The sequence below is a fragment of the Saccopteryx bilineata genome, chromosome 10 (genome assembly GCF_036850765.1).
Source record: "Saccopteryx bilineata isolate mSacBil1 chromosome 10, mSacBil1_pri_phased_curated, whole genome shotgun sequence".
In the NCBI taxonomy this organism is placed as follows: Eukaryota; Metazoa; Chordata; class Mammalia; order Chiroptera; family Emballonuridae; genus Saccopteryx; species Saccopteryx bilineata.
The window spans coordinates 57,092,233-57,115,263 of NC_089499.1; the positions used below are offsets into that span (position 1 = coordinate 57,092,233).

Here is a 23,031-nt window from a genome sequence, read left to right on the forward strand (position 1 = left end):
GAATGAAGCTGGGGGCATTACAATACTTGACTTCAAACTATATTATAGGACCATGACAATCAAAACAGCATGGTACTGGCAGAAAAATAGACACTCAGACCAATGGAACAGAATAGAAAGTCCAGAAATAAAACCACATATATATATAGTCAAATAATTTTTGATAAAGGGGCCAACAACACACAATGGAGAAAAGAAAGCCTCTTCAACAAATGGTGCTGGGAACACTGGAAAGCCACATGCAAAAGAATGAAACTGGACTACAGTTTGTCCCCCTGTACTAAAATTAACTCAAAATAGATCAAAGATCTAAACATAAGACCTGAAACAATTAAGTACATAGAAGAAGACATAGGTACTAAACTCATGACCTGAGTTTTAAAGAACATTTTATGAATTTGACTCCAAAGGCAAGAGAAGTGAAGACAAAAATTAATGAATGGGACTACATCAGACTAAAAAGTTTTTGCTCAGCAAGAGAAACTGATAACAAAATAAACAGAAAGACAACTAAATGGGAAATGATATTTTCAAACAACAGCTCAGATAAGGGCCTAATATCCAAAATATACAAAGAACTCATAAAACTCAACAACAAACAAACAAACAATCCAATAAAAAAATGGGAAGAGGACAGACACTTCTCCCAGGAAGAAATACAAATGGCCAACAGATATATGAGAAGATGCTCACCTTCATTAGTTATTAGATAGATGCAAATCAAATCTGCAATGAGATACCACCTCACACCTGTTCGATTAGCTATTATTAGCAAGACAGGTAATAGCAAATATTGGAGAGGCTGTGGAGAAAAAGGAACCCTCATACACTGTTGGTGGGAATGTAAAGTAGTACAACCATTATGGAAGAAAGTATGGTGGTTCCTCAAAAAACTGAAAATAGAACTACCTTATGACCCAGCAATCCCTCTACTGGGTATATACACCCAAAACTCAGAAACATGATACGTAAAGACACATGCAGCCCCATGTTCATTGCAGCATTGTTCACAGTGGCCAGGACATGGAAACAACCAAAAAGCCCGTCAATAGATGACTGGATAAAGAAGATGTGGCACATATACACTATGGAATACTACTCAGCCATAAGAAATGATGATATCGGATCATTTACAGCAAAGTGATTTTGATAACATTATACGAAGTGAAATAAGGAAATCAGAAAAAAACCAGGAACTGCATTATTCCATATGTAGGCGGGACATAAAAGTGAAACTAAGAGACATTGATAAGAGTGTGGTGGTTACGGGGGGAGGGCAGAAAGGGAGAGGGAAAGGGGGAGGGAGAGGGGCACAAAGAAAACTAGATAGAAGTTGACAAAGGACAATCTGACTCTGGGTGATGGGCATGCAACATAATTGAACGACAAGATAACGTGGACTTGTTATCTTTGAATATATGTATCCTGATTTATTGATGTTGCCCCATTAAAAAAAATAAAATTATTTAAAAAAAAAGAATTGTAATAAGACTCAGTTTTTTTACACAGTGTTGTACCTATACTGGGTGTGCTTAATCTATCAAACTGAATGAAATAATTATATTTCAAATATCTCTTAATTTCCTTCTCATAAGAATTTGTAAAAGAGCAGTTCATAGCCCTGGCCGGTTGGCTCAGCGGTAGAGCGTCGGCCTAGCGTGTGGAGGACCCGGGTTCGATTCCCGGCCAGGGCACACAGGAGAAGTGCCCATTTGCTTCTCCACCCCTCCGCCGTGCTTTCCTCTCTGTCTCTCTCTTCCCCTCCCGCAGCCGAGGCTCCATTGGAGCAAAGATGGCCCGGGCGCTGGGGATGGCTCTGTGGCCTCTGCCCCAGGCGCTAGAGTGGCTCTGGTCGCAACATGGCGACGCCCAGGATGGGCAGAGCACCCCCCCCTGGTGGGCAGAGCTTCGCCCCTGGTGGGCGTGCCAGGTGGATCCCGGTCGGGCGCATGCGGGAGTCTGTCTGTCTCTCCCTGTTTCCAGCTTCAGAAAAATGAAAAAAAAAAAAAAGAGCAGTTCATAGTTCAGAACATATACACTTTTTTTTTTTGTATTTTTCTGAAGCTGGAAACAGGGAGAGACAGTCAGACAGACTCCCGTATGCACCCGACCAAAATCCACCCGGCATGCCCACCAGGGGCGACGCTCTGCTCACCAGGGGGCGATGCTCTGCCCCTCTTGGGCATCACTCTGTTGCGACCAGAGCCACTCTAGCGCCTGGGGCAGAGGCCAAGGAGCCATCCCCAGCGCCTGGTCCATCATTACTCCAATGGAGCCTCAGCTGCGGGAGGGGAAGAGACAGACATAGAGGAAGGAGAGGGGGAGGGGTGGAGAAACAGATGGGCGCTTCTCCTGTGTGCCCTGGCCAGGAATCAAACCCAGGACTTCTGCACACCAGGCCGACGCTCTACCACTGAGCCAACTGGCCAGGGCCAGAACATATACTCTTTCAGCAAAATTCTTTATGCTATTTTACAAGGCCCATATAGTTATTTTTTGTAGGCAGGTTTCTACCAAAGTTTGTTAAAAGTTTTCTGAGACAGTGTCACTCAAGTGTATGTTTGGTTTTAAATTTACTGTCGTATTTACAAGACTTACACAGTCATCTGAACTTCAGGTAAAGCAGTATTAGGAATTGTAATAGGACTCAGATTTGCTACATAGTGATGTACCTATACCGTGTGTGCTTAACCTCTCAAACTGAATGAAATAATTATATTTTATATATCTCTTCATTTCCATCTCGTGAGAACTTGTAAAAGAGCAGTTCATATTTCAGAACAAATAGTCTTTCAGCACAGTTCTTAATGCTATTCTACAAGGCACATTTAGTTATTCTTTGTAGGCGAGTTTCTACTAACATGGGTTTCAAGTTATCTGAGTGTCACTCATGTGTATGTTGGGTTTCAAATTTACTGCAGTATTTACAAGATTTACACAGTTGTTTGCTCTTCAGGTGAAGCAGTGTTAGGCATTGGAATAGGATTCAGTTTTGTTACTCAGTAATGTACCTGTACTGCTTCTGATTTGCATCTCAGAGTGAATGAAAGAATTGTTTTTAAATAACTGTTAGTTTCCTTCTTTAAAAAACTAGTGAAAATCAATTCATACTTATGAAGATATATTTTTCATTTCATTTCTTAGTGCATTGTTAAAGGACTCATTTAGATATTCTTTGCATGTGGGTTTCTGCTAATATGAGTTTCAAGTTATCTGAGTTAGTGTCACTAATGTGTATGTTGGGTTTAAAATTCACTGCAATTTTTAGAAGACTTTATCACTTGTTTGCTCTTCAGGTAAAGCAGTGTTAGGAATTGAAATAGGACTCAGTTTTATTACACAGTAATGTACCTATACTGTGTATGCTTAACCTCTCAAACTGAATGAAATGCTTATGTTTAAAATAACTGGTAGTTTAGTTTTCTAAAGAACTTGCAAAAATCAGTTCATTCTTCTGAAGATATATTCTTTAACACAATTTCTAATTGTTTATAACACGGCTCATTTATTTATTGTTTGTATGCGGGTTTCTGTTTACATGAGTTAATAGTTTTCTGAGATAGTGTCACTCATGTATATATTTGGTTGACCCTTCATAACCCTCCTCTCTGCAACACACTGCTCCTCCCCTCCCGGAACATTCACGGACTTTGCAGATGCCTCTCCTTTCCTCCCTCCCCACCTTTCCCTCCGCACCCTCTCCCTTCCCACAGGACCCCGCACCCAGGGCAGCAGTGAGCACCATGCTCTGGGCTCTCTCCTGCACCAGTCTACTAGCTCCCTTCCCTTCTTCTCCCCCACTCAACCACCGTGCCCCCTACAGACCCCCCCCACTGAAACCCTTCCTTGCTTCTCTCCCCCCACAGCAACACCCTGGACACCTCCCAGATTCACCGCGAAGTTTCTGCGATGTGTCTACGATGCCGGCAGGTACCACGGGCCCCACTCAGACCAGTGGGAATGCATCCCCCATAGGCCTACGACTGAAGACTCTCCAAAAGGGCGCCATTACCCCCAAACGAAAGTGAACAACCTACCTGAAGACTCCATAGCTCCATAACAGAAGGTTATGAGCCCCCATTTACATGTAAGGTTTTTTTCAGAGTCTAGTACATTCTCATCCTCGTTCCCACAGAGCTATGTCACGCAACTCAGACAAGGAACAAATTCTAAGAACACCAATGGGCACCTCCTGCAACATGACAAATTTATGTCTTCATGTGCACACTGTGCGCCCTCACAGACAGGGTGCCAGCAGACGCTTCGCATCCAAATCCATGACACGTACTTTTTTGTGTTTTTTTTATTTTTGTTTTTGGGGTTTTTTTTTTTATTCATTAGAGAGGAGGGAGAGAAAGAGAGAGGAAGAGAGAGAGAGGAAAGAGTAAAGAGGAGCAGGAAGCATCAACTCCCATATATGCCTTGACCAGACAAGTGCAGGGCTCTGAACCGATGAGCTCAGTGTTCCCAGGTCGAGCTTTATCCACTGTGCCACCACAGTTCAAGCCTTTTATGTGTTTTTTGTAATAATATCTCTTTCCCAATTAAGAATTCCCTCTTTCTAAACTCAAATTTCACTGAGGTGACAAATGCTCTTTCTTCCATCACAACGACCATGAGACATGAACAAAATTTCCTTTCACAGAAAGGGCACGAGCAGGCTCTTTTCTGAACACTTCTTTCTAACATGCGGAGCGGATCCACTCCGCCCTGCTCAGCCCCGCCTCTTCCCCCGCCGCAGCCATCCCCGCCCCTCGCTGTCCTTGCCCCTCCCCACGCCCCGCTGCACATCTCAGAAAGTCTGCCATAAGAAACCCTCGGCTTCCTCTCCAATCCCTATTCCTTCTCCTTCACCTTGTGTCCGCGCGTCTCACCGCCCTGTCCTGGCCCCGCCCCACGCATCCCCCGCTCCATTATCAGCCCTCGCCGTCTGCCCCACCCCGTGTGGTCCTCTCGCCCTTCCGCTCCGCCCTGTCCGCCACGCCCCGCATCATTTGCTCCGCCCCACACCGTCCCCGCTTGGGAGCCCTCCCTTGGGCTCTGAGGGGACTCCTCGGCCCTCCCAGTGCGGGTGGCCGGGGCGGGGTCAAAAGGGCTGAGAGGACCCAGCGCCTCAGCGGTCATGTGACTGCGAAGATGGCCAGTTTTCCCTGTTGAGCCGCGGGTAGCTTTTAAGCTTGGGGAGGGTTTGTCGCTGCTTGTCTTGCCGCCTCCGAGTGCGTTTCTGCGCGCGCGCGCGCGCGCGTGTGTGTGTGTGTGTGTGTTTGCGTGCATGCACTGCTCCTCTGTTGGGTGCTGCTGCTCTCTCCGCCCACCTCTAGGCTATCTTGGCCCAGAGGCACCCCTGAGGCCGCGCTGGCGGAATCTGGGTTCTCGCCATCATTTCCCAAACCTTGGAGAAAACTCAGTACCGCTCTCCGTCTTCCCAGCCGAGTTGATGCAGGTTCCAGGGGCGCTGGATGCAAAGAACGATGGACCCAGCTCCGGGTCCTCAAAACCGGGGAGACCTGTTTGTTCCTGAGCTCCTCAGTCCATCTGGAGGAGGCTTGCTTTTTGTCATCTGTGAAAACGCTGCCGTTCGGCCTATCCTGTGCAGGACCCCGCGCTGAGTGCTGGGGATGCAAAACCTGCAGACTCTTAAGGGAACTGACAGTTTAAATGGGGAACATTCACAGAATAGAAGAATATCTAAAGAAGGCATTTTGATGGGGTATAGCCCCTCCTACGGGCACAGGGAAGACTTCAGAGAGGCAGAGCCTAAAAGTGGGCTTTGAGTGATGAAAGAGGAAGGCTTCCAGAGGACGGCATGAGGGCTGGCAGGAGGAGAGATGCAATATGCAGACAAGGAGAGGGCACGCAGGGGCAGGAGAGAAAGTTCAGAAAAGCAAGTTGGGGCCAGGTCACGGAGAGAGCTGGACCACAGGACTTAGCATTTGTCCTTTCCCTGGGGCCATGAGAGCCATAGCAAGGGTTTTAGCCATGAAGGTCGGAGCCTAGGGTGATGGCTCTGGTTCTGTGTCCTGGCCGCCTTGAGGAAGGGGTGGCTACGATCCAGAGGCCATGCCAGTGGTGCAGGTAGGAAGCAACGACGCTGAGAGATGCTGTTTTAAATGTGGCTACATCTTGTCACTATCATTCCCACTCAGGGAGTCCCAGGGTACATTTACCAAAACACAGCCTCTGCCTTTCCCAGGGCCTCCATGGCCCCAGCCACTGGGAGTAAAGTCCTAACGCTGTTGACAGTACACACAGGGACCCCTTCGTACAGTCAGATCCAGGCCCCATTATTCCACCCACGCCCCAGCTTCCCGGAGAGCCTCCGCCTCCTGCTCCTCCCGCCCTGCACTGCTGGTCACTGACCCTACTGGTCAGCTGGCTCATATAAAGCCCACAGGCCAGCTCTGTGTGCTCAAAGATGGCGTCTGCTCGGTGGTCCGGCCTCATCTTAGCCCTGCTCTCCAGCTTGGTGGCCTTTGGCTATCCAAGAAGCCCTTCCTGGACACTTGAGGTAAATCTGTGTCCCCTCTTCATCATCGGGGTCCTTCACACAGCAGAAGTACCAGCCTATTGTACGTGGGGGCAGGGGAGGTAAAGGGCTGGGCAGTGAGCTGCAGGGGCTGGGACTGGGGCTGGGTATTGGGAGAACTGGGCCCCAAACTGGACATTTAATTCTGGGAAAGGCTCTTAAATCTTCCAGGGACTCTGTTCCTACTCCCTCACCTGTCAGACAGGTGATGCACCATGAACTCACAGAGGGCTCTAAAGGTCCACGTGTGAGAAAAGGGCAGAGGTCTCCAGGAAGGGCTGCACTGTGCCCTATGGTGTGCGGTGGCGGCAGGGTGCTCCGAACGGAAGCTGCAGGAGCCTGGGTGCAGGGAAAGGCAGAGTGAGGAGGGGTGCAGGGGACGGGGAAGAGCTCTGGGTTTGGTTCTCCCTGCCTTGCTACCCTGGGTCGCCTGGAGACCCGCCCTCCCTGGATCTCAGTTTCCCCTCTTATTCAGAGCCCTTCGTACTCTGACATGTGGCTCCAGCTGGGTCCTATGTCCAGAGGCACTTCCAGGTGTATGCGTAAGGGGTCACTACTGAACCCAGGCTTCAGCCCAGAGCCTGCCCTCCAGCCACAGTGGCCTTGGCCTCGGTCTGACCCCAGTGTTTGTCTTTGCTTTTGCAGAAACGGAGCCTACTGGAAGGGGTGAGGACTTTCACCAGGGCTGGGGCGGGGTGAAGTAGGGCAGGATGGAACTGGTTGCGCAACAGCTGAAGAGGAAGGCCATAATAGCAGGTCCCGCCAGCTGAAAAACAGCTCCCAGCCCTCTGCCCTGGCAGACCCTCATGCGACTCAAGACCCCCAGGAAAGAGTGCCACAGAACCACACCCTCTTGGAGCTCACCAGATGCAGCCCAGGATGACCATTCCACCAGTCCTTCCTTCCACAAACATTTCCCAGGCAGTTGCTGATACTAGGCTGTGCTGGGGACACAGAGTGAATGGCCCCATCACACCCCCATGAAGCATCTTGAGATCCATGTTTAATCCAAACATTTCCCTAGAGCCTTTCTCAGTCCACACCCACATGGAAAAGAGGATATTGGGCATGAAGGCCCTCTCCACACATTCCCCTCAGCACTAAAAATAAGTGCCTGTTTGGGAAATAGAATCAGGCAATTACCAAAAGACACAGTAGGAGGGTGGAGTGTGATCTTACTGAAGGAGGTGTGAAAGGTGAACAGGAAGTGCTAAGACAGGTCGCTGACCCCACTGGGTCAGAGGTGCAGAGATCTGGCTTGGCTGAAGCAACTCGAGTGGAGGAGGCAGGCCCTGCCTGGAGGACTCTAGAGCCTTGTGAAGCACTGTCCTGAGGGTGCTGGGTACAGGAGGGTTTTAAGCAGGAGGGGGACAGGGTCACATTTGTTTTTTTGCAAGATCTCATTGGCTACAGGCTGCATGGAAACAAATTGCAGGGTTAAGGAGGCAGAGCAGGGCCCCGCCCCATTCCCTGATTTGCTCCCCACCCCCTTCAGCTCCTTTCAGTACTGTGAGAAGATCCTTTTCATGGTGCAAAACTCCCCTCCCTAAGTGACTTCTTACTGCTGAGCAACGAGGTAGGCTGAGCTAAGGAACTTGCGGGGTCCAGTGAATACGGAGAAACAAAGGCTGAATCAGACAAGGTCTCTGCCCTCCACGAAGCCCCTGATCTCAGGTGAGAGAGGTGCTCAGAAAGGCCAGCACATGCCAGAAGGCAATAGGACTGCCCAGGTGCCCGTCATCACAACAATCGTGGCCAACTGAACATGGGGATAGAGGAGGCCACCCAGGCTTCCAACTCGGTGACTAGGACAATGGAGGGGTCACTTACCAGGCAGGGCCTTTGGAATCTGTAAAGGGAGCTTAGAAGAGGAGTGGCCAAGTTGAAGACCTGGTTTCCCGGTGGCCCAGGCTAGTAGGTCGCCACTGCTGATCCCCATCCCCTCTCTCACAGAAGGATGATGGCATTGAGGTCTACAGTACCACGATCAGCTGCAAGGTGACCTCCCGCTTTGCTCACAATGTCGTCACCACAAGGGCTGTCAATCGGGCAGATACTGCCAAGGAGGTTTCCTTTGACGTGGAGCTGCCCAAGACAGCCTTCATCACCAACTTCACCCTGTGGGTTCCCCATAACTTCTGGCTCTGGTCTCTGGAGGGGAGCCTGGCTCAGCACGAGCCCACAACTTTCTTTCCCTGCAGGACCATCGACGGTGTTACCTACCCTGGGAATGTCAAAGAGAAGGAAGTTGCGAAGAAGCAGTACGAAAAGGCCGTGTCCCAGGGCAAGACAGCTGGCTTGGTCAAGTAAGTATGGATCCCCCAGGCCTTGGGGAGAATGTGTGGTCTGCAAGGGATTTAAACAACAACAGCAGCAGTTATTATTATTGCAAAATGTGTCTGTAATTCTCATATTATCTCATTTTGAAGTTGAGGCAACTGGGACTGAGAGTGGGTAGGTGCCTCGCCCAAAGTGCTGGGACTTGAACCCAAGGCCCAGGATGGCTGGGTTGTACAGTCTGTGCGGCAGTCATCATCCTGCACCCCCATTCAGGGCCTCTGGGCGGAAGTTGGAGAAATTCACGGTGTCCGTCAACGTGGCTGCAGGCAGCAAGGTCACGTTTGAGCTTACCTATGAAGAGCTGCTGAAGAGGAACAAGGGCAGGTACGAGATGTACCTTAAGATCCAGCCCAAACAACTGGTCAAGCACTTTGAGGTAATCAAACACCACTCCTGCAGGCCCTGTTGAAGCTGTGGGAGACAGGATGAGAGGTTGGGGAAGGGGCCCCAGGGCAGAGCTCAGAGCAGGACCAGAACCACAGATGTCCAGGCCGCATCACTTGGCCGAGGAAGTGTAGAACTACAATGCTCTGGCACAGCAACTGAGCCAAGGGGAGGAGGCTGGGTTGGACCCACTCAGATCACTGGGTGCTGGGTCCTTGGAAGCAACATCACAAAGAGTCTCTGTCTAGCTAGTAACTGGTTATGGGGGTGCTTTACCTACATTAGATCTGAAACCCAAAGAAAATAATTTAGTGGTGAAAACTGGACACCGTTTGGCAGGTGGTGGAGAGCTTTGGGGTCAGAGTACCATTGATGGGCCCTTTTGGTCATTTTCTTGGTAGAGATACTAGATGTGGCTGTCACAGAATTGTCCTAGAAGCTGGTTCCTGCACCTTCACCTTTCCCTTGGCCCTATCCTGGAGGTGGGGCTCTGCACTGTCATTGAGTCACATCTCCTTACCTTTGGACATTTCAGATAGAGGCAGACATCTTCGAGCCCCAGGGCATTAGCATGCTGGATGCAGAGGCCTCATTCATCACCAATGACCTCCTGGGCAGTGCTCTCACCCAGTCCTTCTCGGGGAAAAAGGTAGAGATGTCTCTTGGGCCTGGGGTGCAGGAGCAGGAACACAGACCCTATGAGGACCAGTCTGATCCCTAGGGTTTGGCTGATGCTACTGAGTGTGTGTGTTTGTGTGTGTGTGTGTGGTGGTGTGTGGTGTGGTGTGTGTGTGTCTGCAGCCATCACTGTCTCCCTAGCCACCTGGGTCAGGAGTGAGGATGCTGGAGGCAGGGGGCTACTTGCTGATGACAACCTGCCAGAGGACCTGAGCTGCCCAGGGGCCCTGCCCCAACCCCCTATCTTGTCCCCTACAGTTTCAGCAGGGCCTGCAGGGCTGCTTGATTACCTAAAAGTGCTGGACCAGTTTCTTGGGGGAACTATTTATAAAGCTGGGTGGGCAGGGCAGGTTACTGTCCCTGTTTAATAGATAAGGAAACTGAGGCCAGAGGGAGTCATTTAGATCTATTGACTTTACATTGAGGGGTGAAAGATGAAAGGGAACTTTATTCTTGGTGCTGGTGGTTGATTCCAGTCCCCAAGACCTCCTGGGTCTTACTGGTCATGGGCAGTGGATGCAGAAAATGTTGACATGAATAGCAAGCCTCTCTCATCCCGGATTTCTAGGGTGAGGCCCGAGGAGCACACAGTCAGAGGGCTGCTGGCTTGTGTAGGGCGGAGTCCCTGCCCCAGGCACTCTCCCACTTCCCCTTCTGCTTCCTTTCCCCTCTCCCTCCTCTTGGCACCAACACGTATCACCCAACCTGAAGTTCCTTTTCGTGGTACAAAACTCCCTTCCCTAAGTGGCTTCTCAGTGCAGAATGCCAAGTAGGCTGAGCTAAGGGACTCAGCTGACCAAGGAAAGACAAAGGCTGAATCGGACAAGGCTGCTGCCCTCCAAGGTGCCCTTGATCCCTAAGGAGAGGTGCTCAGAAAGGCCAGTGTGTGCTGGATGATGGGAGGACTGCCCAGGTGCCCACCTCCAGGTTCCTTCTTATGCAGGTTATGCCTCACTCTCCAGGGTGCCCCTGGGCTGAGGTCTGTAGTGGGCAGGCCCTGGCCAAGCTGAGCAAGGCCCTCCATCTCCCTCCCTCAGGGCCATGTGTCCTTCAAGCCCAGCTTGGACCAGCAGCGTTCATGCCCAACCTGTACAGACTCCCTCCTTGACGGAGATTTCACCATCACCTACGATGTGAACAGAGAGTCTCCAGCCAACGTTCAGGTACCTCCCTACTGGCTTCCTCAAGCTGCTCGATTCCACATCACAGTGGAGGGCTGTTGCAGGAGGGGTCGCAGCAGCACCGAGGGCCATCACCCTGGACCCTCAGTCTAAAGCCGAGTTTCCTGCAGGGCATGGGGGTGGCAGGCAGCCCAGAGCCTGTGTGGCACGTTTTGGAGAGTGGCAATTGACATCTTCTTGGCCTACTAAATGTCTGCTTCTATTTGCAAGAACTGTCAATGTGTGGTTGCTAAAGGAACCAGTCTCTTCATGTTCCAGGTCGTCAATGGCTACTTTGTGCACTTCTTTGCACCTCAAGGCCTTCCCGTGGTGCCTAAGAATGTGGTCTTCGTGATTGATGTCAGCGGCTCCATGCAGGGCCGGAAAATGGAGCAGGTACTCCCCTCTATGCAAGGAGGGGATGAGGAGTGGGGGGGATTTTTTTTTTTTACAGGGACAGAGAGAGAGTCAGATAGAGGGATAGATAGGGACAGACAGACAGGAACGGAGAGAGATGAGAAGCATCTATCATCAGCTTTTCGTTGAGACACTGTAGTTGTTCATTGATTGCTTTCTCATATGTGCCATGACCGCGGGCCTTCAGCAGACTGAGCAACCCCCTGCTCGAGCCAGTGACCTTGGGTCCATGCTAGTAAGCTTTTTGTTCAAGCCAGATGAGCCTGAGCTCAAGCTGGCAAACCCAGGGTCTCGAACCTAGGTCCTTCCGCATCCCAGTCCGACACTCTATCCACTGTGCCACCGCCTGGTCAGGCGTGGGGGGGGATTTTTAAAGTGGACAAAGCTGATACTTCCAGTGCAAAAGGAGGAAGGGGGGCAGGATTTAAAAGGGCACAAAGCTTCTTCCCCTTTGTTGCAGGAGGTGGGAGTGGAGGCACCACCCGCCCAAACTGAGAAAACACCAGGTGGTCTCCTGCCCTGCCTCCCAATCTGCCAGCTTCTTGTCTGCTCATCTTTCTCTTTCTTAGACAAAGGATGCCCTCCTCAAAATCCTGGAGGACGTGAGCGAGGAGGACTACCTGAATTTCATCCTGTTCAGTGGAGATGTGACCACTTGGAAAGACAATTTAGTTCAAGCCACTCCTGAGAACATCGAGGAGGCCAGGATGTTTGTGAGGAATATTCGTGATCAAGGAAGTAAGAACAGGGGTATGCAGGCGCTCCCGGCTCTCTCTCGGCCTGAGCAGCCTGTTTCCTCCTCCTGGGGCGCAGACTTTAGCTGCGGTCAAGGTGGGAAAAGCGTGGGGGTCCTCTGGCTTGATCTCAGGATGTCTTCTCTGTGGTCTAAGAAAACTCATTTTTTCTGTTTCTAACCCTTAATCCTGGTGCCCCACAAATCCCAGCAAGATGAGGTCACAGAGAACCCTTATCATTGGCCATTTATATGGAAAATCACAAATGATGTCCTGGCTGCTCTCTTCTACTCCCAGCGAGGGTCTGGGAGTCTATCTGTCTGTTTTCCAAATTGTTTTTACAATCATCATGTGCTTATATCCCTATACCAGCCCTGAGAGGCTGGTTTTATCCCCATTTGAAAGAGTAAATCATTCATTCTTCACTCACTAGTCAATATTTACCGAGTACCACCACATACTGGTGGACAGGGTCCTTAGGCACATAAGCAGGGCCTAATATCCTGAATTCCTCCACCCTGTCGCCCTGAGGATCCCTTCCCATAGTGCTGTCTGTGTGCTAGTGACCAACATCAATGACGGGCTGCTGAGAGGCATCAGCATGCTGAACGAGGCTCGGGAGGAAAACAGAGTCCCGGAGAGGAGCACCTCCATCGTCATCATGCTGACCGACGGGGACGCCAATGTTGGTGAGGCAGGCGGCCACGGCTCTGAATCAGAACCACAGGGCCTGGCTGCTGCCCTTGGCCCTGTAGCCTGCTTGCTGCAAGATCTGGGGCAACTCTCCCCAGGGTCCTCCATAGACTGTGAGCCCCTTGAGGGCAGGGCTCTGCCTCCCCCTGTGCCAGGGTTCCCCACCCTCTGTCCTGCCAAGAGCTCGTAGCCATGACTCCACCACCTCTGCACATGCAGGAGTCAAATCTCTTCAGACAGAGCTAGTCCAGACAGTTACTGGGGCTGTGGCTAGAGTGTGAATACCCCTTTATCCTGCAGGTGAAAGCAGACCCCAAAAAATCCAGGAGAACGTGCGGAATGCCATAGGAGGCAAGTTCCCCTTATATAACCTGGGCTTTGGCAACAATCTGAATTATAACTTCTTGGAAAGCCTGGCCCTGGAGAACCATGGGCTTGCCCGGCGCATTTATGAGGATTCTGATGCCAACTTGCAGTTGCAGGTAAGCCTTGTCTTGTACCCCTCCAGGAGTGGAGAGCTCACTCCTTCCTCAGGAAACTGTTTCATCATGTGACAGTTTCAATTAGAAAGAACTTCCTCTGGTATTGCTTACCCATCAGTAATGGTTTGGTGTTGTCCTTCAGCTAGGCGGAACTGATCTGCTCCCTCCATAGGATTGCCAGATCAAATATAGGACATCAGTTAAATACAAATTTCTGATTAAAAAAAAGTAATTTTTTAGTGTAAGTCTGTCCTAAAGATAGCACAGGGCACTGTATCGGTTTGTTCGGGCTGCCATGACAAGGTACTGCAGACTGGGTGACTTAAACAACAGAAATGTGCTGTCTCCCAGTTCTGGAGGCTAGAAGTCCATGGTCAAGGTGTTAACAGGGTTGGTTCCTTCTGCGGGCTCTGAGGGGTGGGTCTTCCAGGATTCTCTTCTTGGCTGGCAGATGCTCATCTTCTCCCTGTCTCTTCACATCCATCTTCCCTATGTGTCTGTCTCTGGGTCCAAATTTCCCCTCCCTTCCTTCCTCCCTCCCTTTCTTTTTTTTTTTATTCAGTGAGAGGAAGGGAGGCAGAGAGACAAGCACCCCGACTGGGATCCACCCAGCAAGCCCACTAGAGGGTGATGCTCCACCCATCTGGGGTGTTGCTCCATTGCTCAGCAACCAAGCTCTTCTTAGCACCTGAGGCAGAGGCCATGGAGCCATCCTTAGCACCCAGGGCCAACTCACTCTAATCGAGCCATTGCTGTAGGAGGGGGAGAGAGAGAAGTGAGAGGAGGAGGGGTGGAGAAGCCAATGGGCACTTCTCCTGTGTTCCCTGACTGGGAATCGAACCCAGCACTTCCACACACTGGGCCAATGCTCTACCACTGAGCCAACCAGCCAGGGCCCAAATTTCCTCTTTTCATAAGGACACCAGTCATATTAGATTAGGATCCACCCCAAAGACCTCTTGGTCACCTCTGTAAAGACTCAATCCCCAGGCCAGTTGGCTCAGTGGTAGAGCATCGGCCTGGCGTGCGTCTCCTTCCTCTCTGTCCCTCTCTTCCCCTCCTGCAGCCAAGGCTCTATTGGAGCAGAGATGGCCTGGATGCTGGGGATGGCTCCATGGCCTCTGCCTCAGGCGCTAGAGTGGCTCTGGTCGCAACAGAGCGACGCCCCGGATGGGCAGAGCATCGCCCCCTGGTGGGCATGCCAGGTGGATCCCTGTCGGGCGCATGCGGTAGTCTGTCTGACTGCCTCCCCATTTCCAGCTTCCGAAAAAAAAAAAGACCCAATCCCCAAAGAAGGTCGCATCTTGAGGTACTGGGGATAAGGAATTCAACTTATGCATTTTGGGGTTCACAATTCATCCCATAACAGACATACTAAAAATTAACTTCTTTGACATGCAGATTTAACTGCATGCCCTATATTTTCATTTGCTAAGTCTATCAACCCCACTCCTTCCTGCCAGGTGACGACATCTCCACTCTGCAGTGGACACCCTGTGCCTCAGCCCTGCCTGCTCCCACCCCACATCACATGCTCTAGCCAGCCTCTTTTCCTGTCCTTCTCTCCTTCTTACTTTCACTCCAGCAAACATTTCTTGAGTGCTTTCTGTGTGCCAAGAACTCCATCTTCACCTTTGAATTCTTCCCAGTCTCTGCCTGGGGACCAGGGAGGGCTCCCATGCACTGAAGCACCCCAACCAAGCCACGTAGAAGTGGAGATCAGGCCATGCCTGGCCCAGCCTGTGGGATGCAACAGCCTTCAGAGGCATCAGTGAGAGCCCACCCACACTGTCCTCTCCATGCCTACCTGTCCTGGTGGCCTGAGATGAGCAGGTCCCCTCTGTGGACTTCAGGGCTTCTATGAGGAGGTGGCCAACCCACTGCTGACAGAGGTGGAGGTGGAGTACCCTCAGAACGCTATCCTGGACCTCACCCAGAACACTTACCAGCACTTCTACGACGGCTCTGAGATCGTGGTGGCTGGGCGCCTGGTGGACAAAGACATGAACAACTTTAAGGCGGATGTGAAGGGCCACGGGGTGAGCTGGGCTGGGGACTGGGTGTGGGCTGGAGACAGGGGTCAGCACCAACGGAGCCTGTGCCTCCTGGCAGACGGTCCACAGTGACAGCCCCTGAACCGACCCACCTGGCTCCAAGCCTCCATTCCTCAAGCCTCTCACTTTCTCCCACCCCTACCCCAGGCCATCAATGACATCACTTTCACAGAGGAGGTGGACATGAAGGAGATGGAGAAGGCCCTGCAGGAGCAGGACTACATTTTTGGGGACTACATCGAGCGGCTCTGGGCCTACCTCACCATTGAGCAGCTGCTGGAGAAATGGTGACCCTGGCCCATCCCTCACAGAGTCGGACCCCACATCCCTCACAAAGCTGACTCTGGCACTGCCCCAGTACCTCCTTGTGCTAGCCCCTGGGCTGGCTCTCTCTAGGGTGCCCAAGAGGAAGGAAGACCGGGGCACACCTGGGAAGTACACCCGACGCACACTCCCAGCTGCCTTGCCCTCTTTTCTGCCCAGCCCCTCAGAATGTTTTTCAAGGGACAGCGCCCAGCCTGACATCTGGAGGCAGTGGTGGAAATGCTGAAGGCTGGGCTCTGGCCCTCAGATCTCAGAGCCATGTCCACCTTCTTTTAGGCGGGGCTGGCCTATAAAGCCCCTGGTCAGGGTCTGGCACATGCTGAGCACTCACCATGGTGGTTGTTGCAGTGGCCATTTCAAGCCTCTTATATTTTATGGGTGGGGAAACAGGCCCCTCAGAGAGGAAGCACAGCATGTCTATCTGTCTCAGGGAGCTCGCAAACATGTTTTTGTTATTGCTGTTGTTTTTAGCAAGAAAGAGAGAGAGAGAGAGAGACAGGAAGGGAGAGAGATAAGAAGCATCAACTTGTAGTTGTGGCACCTTAGTTGTTCACTGATTGCTTTCTCATGTGTGCCTTGACCCTGGGACTCAAGCTGAGCCAGTAACCCCTTGCTCAAGCCAGTGACCTTGGGCTTCAAGCCAGTGACCTTTGGGCTCTAGCCAGTGACCCTACACTCAAGCCAGGTGAGCCTGAACTCAAGCGACCTTGGGGTCTCGAACCTGGGTCCTCAGAGTCCCAGGTCAATGCTCTATCCACTGTGCTACTGCACAGTGGTCAGGCACAAACCAGTTTTTTTCTGAGTGCTAGTGGGCTCCACCTGGGGAATATGGGTCCTGGGCTGCCTCTGGGGCTCCTGGCCTGGTTCTGGGAGTCAGAGCAGGGAAGGCAGGCAGGGAGCTGACCTCCAGGTTGACCCTCTCGTCACACCCACCCCTACAGTAAGAAAGCCCATGGAGATGAGAAGGAGAACCTCACAGCCCAGGCTCTGGACCTGTCCCTCAAGTACCACTTTGTGACTCCACTGACCTCCATGGTGGTGACCAAGCCGGAGGACAATGAGAACCAGATGGCCCTTGCCGACAAGCCTGGGGAAGGTGGGCATGAAGAATGCCAGCCAGAACTCAGAGGCCTTCCTCTAGGACCCAGGCCTTAGGGCCTTGAGGAGGAGTGGGCCAGGCTGGGAGACCTAGACCCACTGAAGAGGAGCAGGTCCAGGGGACACTGAAGGAAAACCAGCCAGGGGCGGGGCAGGTGTTGGGGGGGGGGGTTGCCTCTGAGTCTCTAAGGAGCTGTGAGTAAAGGGTGAGCACCCTTCCTGGGGCCATTTCTAGGAAACGGACTTAGGCTACAACATGGTAGGGCTCAGTTAGACAAGAAAAAGCATTTCTAGCCTTAAAGTTAGACCTGGAGCATGATTCTGGGTATTGTGAGAAGAAAAAGCCCTAAGAGCTAGAGGCTAGGACCAGGCCTGCTTACCACACCCTAAGAGGGGAGGCCTGAGAATCTGCACAACTGGGCATGGGGGTTGGAAGGGGTTGGCATTGGGAGGCATGGGAGGCAAAGAGCTGGTCCAGGCCAGGCTAGGCCAGACCAAGAGCTCCTGCTTGCACGGGACACCCAGTGGGAGCACAGCTGGCTGCTGTGAGGCCCACAGCCTGGGGCTGGTTGGACAGGCAGCATGTTGGTCACATTGGCCCAGACCCCATGAATCTGTGGCTTCTAACATATTTCTCCTATTCTTCCCTCACAGGGCCTGCGGATACAGGTGAGCCTCAGCCAGCAGCTGGGTGGGTGTCCCTGGAGGGAGGCAAAACAAAGCTAAGGAGGTCTTTCTAAGCATGCTGGGATGCCCAGCCTAGTAAGGAGCCCTCAGGACACCTGGGCTCAGGTCCCAGCCCTGTTGCCAACTCATGAGCAACTGTAGGCTAGGGCCCTCTCTGAGCCTCAGGGCCCTTGTCAGTTGACTGGGGGTGGCTTCCTTTGCCTAAGGAGGGACAATCAGTATGAAAGTATCATGTGACCTACAGAATAAGCAATGTCCCCCATCAGGTACTTGTACCCAAATATTTCCACAGCAACCCTTGAAGGAGTTCTCAATGGTTATCATTTTACTGTAAGGAAACTGAGGCACAGAGGTAGTCTATTTGTTTAAGGACTTTATCAGCAGGTGGCCCAGCCAGGACTTTGGCCCAGGCAGCCTGGTTGAAGTGCCTGAACTGGACTTAACAGCACCCTGTGCGTCTCTCATCATAAAACTGGACCCTCACCCTCCACAAGCCCATCACCACCAGGCTAGCCTTCCTCAGACTAGGTCATTGCTTTCCCCTCAGAACAGTCCTGCCAAATGGACAGTCACTGGTGCATACGTGCACATAAGTGTGTGTGTTTTACTACCAAGAACAACAGACAGCTGGGAGCCTTACCCACTGCAGTGGGGGGGTGGGGTGGGAGTTTAAGGGTGGAGGACGATATCTACTGTGAGCCTTACTCATGACCGAGAAGCTGACCATCTAAAGTCTTGCATTTTAGCCATGTCAAAGTGTCACACCTTTGGCCTTAAAATTACACCCATATTACTACCAGTCCTAGAAATTCCCTGGGCATGCCCCTATTTCTACAGCCTCATCCTAAGTCTCACATCTCTGCTCTCTGTCAGTGTCTTCTGTAAGACAGGCAGAAGGCATGGGGGTTGGAGAGAGGGAACCCTAGACCCTGCTCACAACTACCCTTCTCTTTTCAGTGATCCCCTCCACGGCTCACCTGAGTGAGTATGTGCCATTGCCACAACCCCTGCTCAGAGCATGGCCTTGCATATTCTGCAGGAGCCTTCCTGAATCAACTCTCTGGGACAGGCAGATGGTTGGATCCTGAGGAGCTGCGTTGGGGTGGGTGGGTGGGTGGGTGCTGAGACATTAGGAAACAGGAAGGGGAGGGGCAGGAACCAAACTCCACGTGGGGTCCAGGAGCCCCCTCAAGGCCTGCTTGATTAGTTGAGCCCTCTCTCCCTTTGCATCCACAGACATATACCAGGCTCCTCCGCCACCCTCCTACTATGGTGAGTTCCCAGCTCCTCCTGGGGCCAGGCTCAGGGCTCCTGCCTGTTTAGAAGTCCATCCACACAGGGGCCAAAGGGTGAGGGGTGGCCCCTGTGACAGTGAGAGGCCTTGGGACCCAGACCCTTCTCTGATGTGCCCTCAGTGGATGGGGACCCCCACTTCATCATTCAAATCCCAGAGAAAGACGATGCCATCTGCTTCAACATCGACGAAGACCCAGGCACAGTGCTGAGACTCATTCAAGACCCCATCACAGGTGGGGGCTGCAGGCTGGAGCTGGGGCCAGGGCACCTCCTGGGAAGGCCCGGAGACCCCCAGGGTAGCACATGGACTAGGTCCTCACTTTGCCCATAATGCACCCATCTTTATATGCGGATTACATCCTGGAGGGGCTATCTAGAGCAATAGGCTAACCCAGGCCCTCAGGAGCCACTGTATTGGGAAGATGGTTAGATTTAAGGGTAACCTGGCCTCAAGGGCAGGACCCAGCCTATACCTGGGGAATAGTTTTTCTCTGAACAATACTCTGTGGCCCAGGCAAGGAGCAGATCTACAATGTGGGCCCTCAGCCGGCAGTGTGACCCAAGAGTATTGGCGAACAGACAGGGTTACCTCTGAAGTCCTGGTCTCTTTTTGGGGCCCCCACTCTGCCATCTCTCAGCAAGTCTGACTGAGGAGGACGGATACCCTTAAAGGCCAGGTGGCCTCAGACGGTCTCGCTGGTCTCTTACTGCACCATGCCTCTGGCAGGCTTCACAGTTAATGGGCAGATCATTGGTGACAAGAAAGGCAGCTCTAACTCCGAGACCAGAAAGACTTACTTTGGCAAACTGGGCATTGCCAACGCTCAGATGGACTTCCGGATTGAGGTGACTACAGAGAAGATTACCCTGTGGAATGGGGCTGTACAGAGCACTTTCAGCTGGCTGGACACAGTCACGGTCACGCAGGATGGGTAAGGCCCCACAACTAGGCCTCTGAGGGGCACTGTGGCCCAATGATCTAAGGAGGCCTGAAGGATTTGGAAAAGTCCCAGAATAGAAGCTCCATAAGGAGTCACAGGGGAGACTACACTGGTGGCCTCATAGTTCAGCCCCTGACCCAGGGGAAGGTGACCATGGTAGACCCCAACCAATCCCTAGGGCCCATGTTAGAGCCGGAATTGGTAGCTGGGCAATTCATAGGGCTGACCTTGAGGGAAGGGCTGCATGGATAAGAATATTAGGTAGATATGGCGATCTGATAATAACAATAATCCTATTTGCATCTCTTCTGGCTGAACTTAGTTCCCAAACTCCTCAGCCTCTCTCTCCTATGTCTTTAGATTACCCAGGGCCTGGTGGGCAGGGCAGGAGTGTTACTCCCACTGAGAATCTGCCCAAGGTCCCACAGGAAGCCTTGAGCTGGGACTTTACCCCAGCCTCCAGATCTTAGGACAGCCCTCTTTCCTACTTACAGAGGAGCAAGGATGCACTCAGTGGAGGGCACAGCTGGCCCCCATGAGGCGTCTGCTCCAACACCGCAGAATGTGTGCTCTTGGGTGCCGTGCTCAGGGAAGGCCCTGCCACGATGCCCTTGATTCAGATGGCTGATGTATGGCCACTGTGCCCCTTGCTGCCCTCCTCTTCTCTCCTAGGCTGTCCGTGGTGATCAACAGGAAGAAGAACATGGTGGTCTCCTTTGGAGATGGGGTTACCTTTGTGGTGGTTCTGCACCAGGTGTGGAAGAAACATCCCATCCACCTTGACTTTCTGGGCTTCTACGTGGTGGACAGTCACCGGATGTCATCACAGACACATGGGCTGCTGGGTATGGAATGTTTAAGCCTCAGGTTGTTCACAAGGCAGAGGTAAAAGCCAGGTGAAGAGCTGTCCTAGTCACCCAGACCCAGCATGCAACACCCCATTCAGCCTTTGTCTTAACCCTGGAAGGCCAGTGGCCATGTTACCTGGCATGGTATCAGGGGCTGACAGTATGAATGTTTTTATTCCCAGGACAATTCTTCCACCCCTTTGATTTTAAAGTGTCTGACATCCACCCAGACTCTGACCCCACAAAGCCACATGCTACAATGGTGGTGAAGAACCATCAGCTGACAGTCACCAGGTGAGGGAACTCATCTGACATCCTCGCCCTGCCCAGTAACAAGCCGGGAGGAAAGAGCCCTCTCTGCCTGCACACATCAGCCCAGCAGGTTCTTGTCTTCTTGGGCTATGCTCATTTCCCTCTGGGGTCATGGCCTTCTCTGGGCCCCTCTAAATCAGGAAAAGGCCAAACATGGCCCCTCAAAGGAATAAGTATGCAACCTTGTTTCTGACCAGAGATCTGGACTCCTAGAATTGGCTAGTTCACACCCTTTCTCAACCTTACGTGCCTGAGCATAGCAGCCATCTTGCCTACCCTGTGTAACACAGATTCTCTCCTTTGTCCAGGGGCTCCCAGAAAGACTACAGGAAGGATGCCAACAATGGCACGAAGGTGGCCTGTTGGTTCGTCCACAACAATGGTCAAGGGCTGATTGATGGTGTCCACAGCGACTATATTGTCTCCAACCTGTTCTGAGATGGCTGGCCCAGCCCGCCTAGCATCTGGAGCAGGGGCACAGAGCCGGGCCTGAGGGCAGGCTGCGACAATAAAGGCCGAGGTAGAAACCACCAGCCCTCTGCTAGCTTCTTCATGCCTCTGAATCCCTGCTTCAGGGAACACCAGGTGGGGCCTGTGGCAGCTCAAAGGGGCTGGCTGCTAGGAAGGCAACTTCTTGAGCCTCCCCAGTAATGTGGCTGAAAGACAGGGAGGGCTGGGTGGGATGGAACTTTGGGGAGTCAAATGTATGCTGGTTGGGGAAAGAAAAATATCAAGAATTGACTCTGGCCTGAGCACGTGTTGGTGCAATGGATAGAGTGTCGACCTGGGAGATCGACACACATAGACATGATCCCATGGTTGCTGGCTTGAGCAAGGGGTCAGTGGCTCGGCTGGAGTCCCCCGGTCAAGGCACGTATGACAAGCAATCAATGAACAACTAAGGTGCTGCAACTACGAGTTGATTCTTCTCATCTCTCTCCCTTCTTGAAATTGACTCTGGAGCAAAGAGTCTCTGAGACATTGGGAAACAGTTTCATAAAAAAAGTAATGGTTCCTGGCTCAGGAGCTCCTATCAGGACCTTCAGGCCTGGAGATCCTTCTATGACTCAGAAGCAGAGAGCTCCAGGCAGACACTGCCTGCAGCTAACTGTGGATGTCACGCACCTGCTCAGTATCTGTATGTCCACCAACCACCCATACATTCATCAAATAAACCCAGCATTCTGGGCTAGGATATGGGGGTACACAGCTTAGTGACCCAGTTCCTGTTTACATGGTGCCTCAAGTTTGCCTTCAGTTGGGCTGAAGATCCTGGGAGCCTCCAGCCACACCCCACGGTGACCACCTGCTGCACCTTCACAAGTCCTGGGTGTGGTGGGGGGTCAGGCCAGTTCCTGAAGAGCCTCTCCCACCTGAACAGCTGCAACTGCCCCTTTCTGGGTTTTTCTGCTTCCAAAGAGAGCTTTCTACAGAGCAGAACCCATCATCGCTCCCTACCTAAAACCCTGAAAATGACTTCTCCCACCCACTGCTCTTCATCAACTCCATATACCAGGCACATTCCCCTACACTCTAGGGGGACCGCTTCCAGTCCTGCAAACATAACCCTTCCTGCCCCAGATCCTTTGTCTCTGCTTTTCTCCCTGCCTGAGGGGCTAGGGTAGAGGGTACCCACTGAAGGAAGCAGGAGTCAGACGGGGGAGGATCATGGGATCTGGCTGTGGGTCACAGGATGTTTTCCTACCTCCCATTTGAGGGGCCCCTCTGCCCAAGCCAAACTGGGGTTTCCTAGGTACAAGCCCTGCCCAGTAACTCCAAGCCTGGGGTCCTGGATTGGGTATTGGCGGGCAGTCCAGGAGGAAACTATCTTCAGAGGGGCGCCCCGCCTCAGGAGGTTATGAGAGACTACTTGTGGACTGGTCACTGTTGCTACTCTAGGGAGAGGGCCACATGACATACAGCTCCAGAGTGAACGTGGCAGGTCCCCCGGCTGGGCTGGCAAAAAGGGTACAGGCCTTCCTGGCCGGTTAGCTCAGTTGGTTAGAGTGTCACACCAAAATAACAAGTTTGCAAGTTCGATCCCTGGTCAGGGCACA

General features: G+C 52.1%; 1 protein-coding gene across 3 annotated transcripts; it reads left to right on the forward strand.

The window, feature by feature from the left end:
• The first annotated feature begins 6,372 nt into the window (after nucleotides 1–6,372).
• On the forward strand, nucleotides 6,373–21,504 carry ITIH3 (inter-alpha-trypsin inhibitor heavy chain 3). 3 transcript variants are annotated; one of them, XM_066244402.1, is made up of 22 exons: nucleotides 6,373–6,508; nucleotides 7,172–7,192; nucleotides 8,480–8,646; nucleotides 8,728–8,832; nucleotides 9,080–9,242; nucleotides 9,786–9,899; nucleotides 10,966–11,091; nucleotides 11,368–11,484; nucleotides 12,075–12,243; nucleotides 12,803–12,928; nucleotides 13,233–13,414; nucleotides 15,268–15,453; nucleotides 15,616–15,755; nucleotides 16,734–16,888; nucleotides 17,545–17,559; nucleotides 18,535–18,558; nucleotides 18,814–18,849; nucleotides 18,993–19,106; nucleotides 19,601–19,805; nucleotides 20,487–20,659; nucleotides 20,845–20,956; nucleotides 21,283–21,504. In XM_066244402.1, the coding sequence occupies exons 1-22, from the start codon at nucleotides 6,416–6,418 to the stop codon at nucleotides 21,410–21,412; spliced, it is 2,673 nt and encodes an 890-aa protein (XP_066100499.1). In that variant the 5' UTR covers nucleotides 6,373–6,415; the 3' UTR covers nucleotides 21,413–21,504. The 3 variants fall into 3 exon arrangements, with proteins under 3 accessions (XP_066100499.1, XP_066100501.1, XP_066100500.1); XM_066244404.1 differs by lacking the exon at nucleotides 18,535–18,558; XM_066244403.1 differs by lacking the exon at nucleotides 7,172–7,192 and having other exon boundaries at nucleotides 6,400–6,508.
• Nucleotides 21,505–23,031: the final 1,527 nt, after the last annotated feature.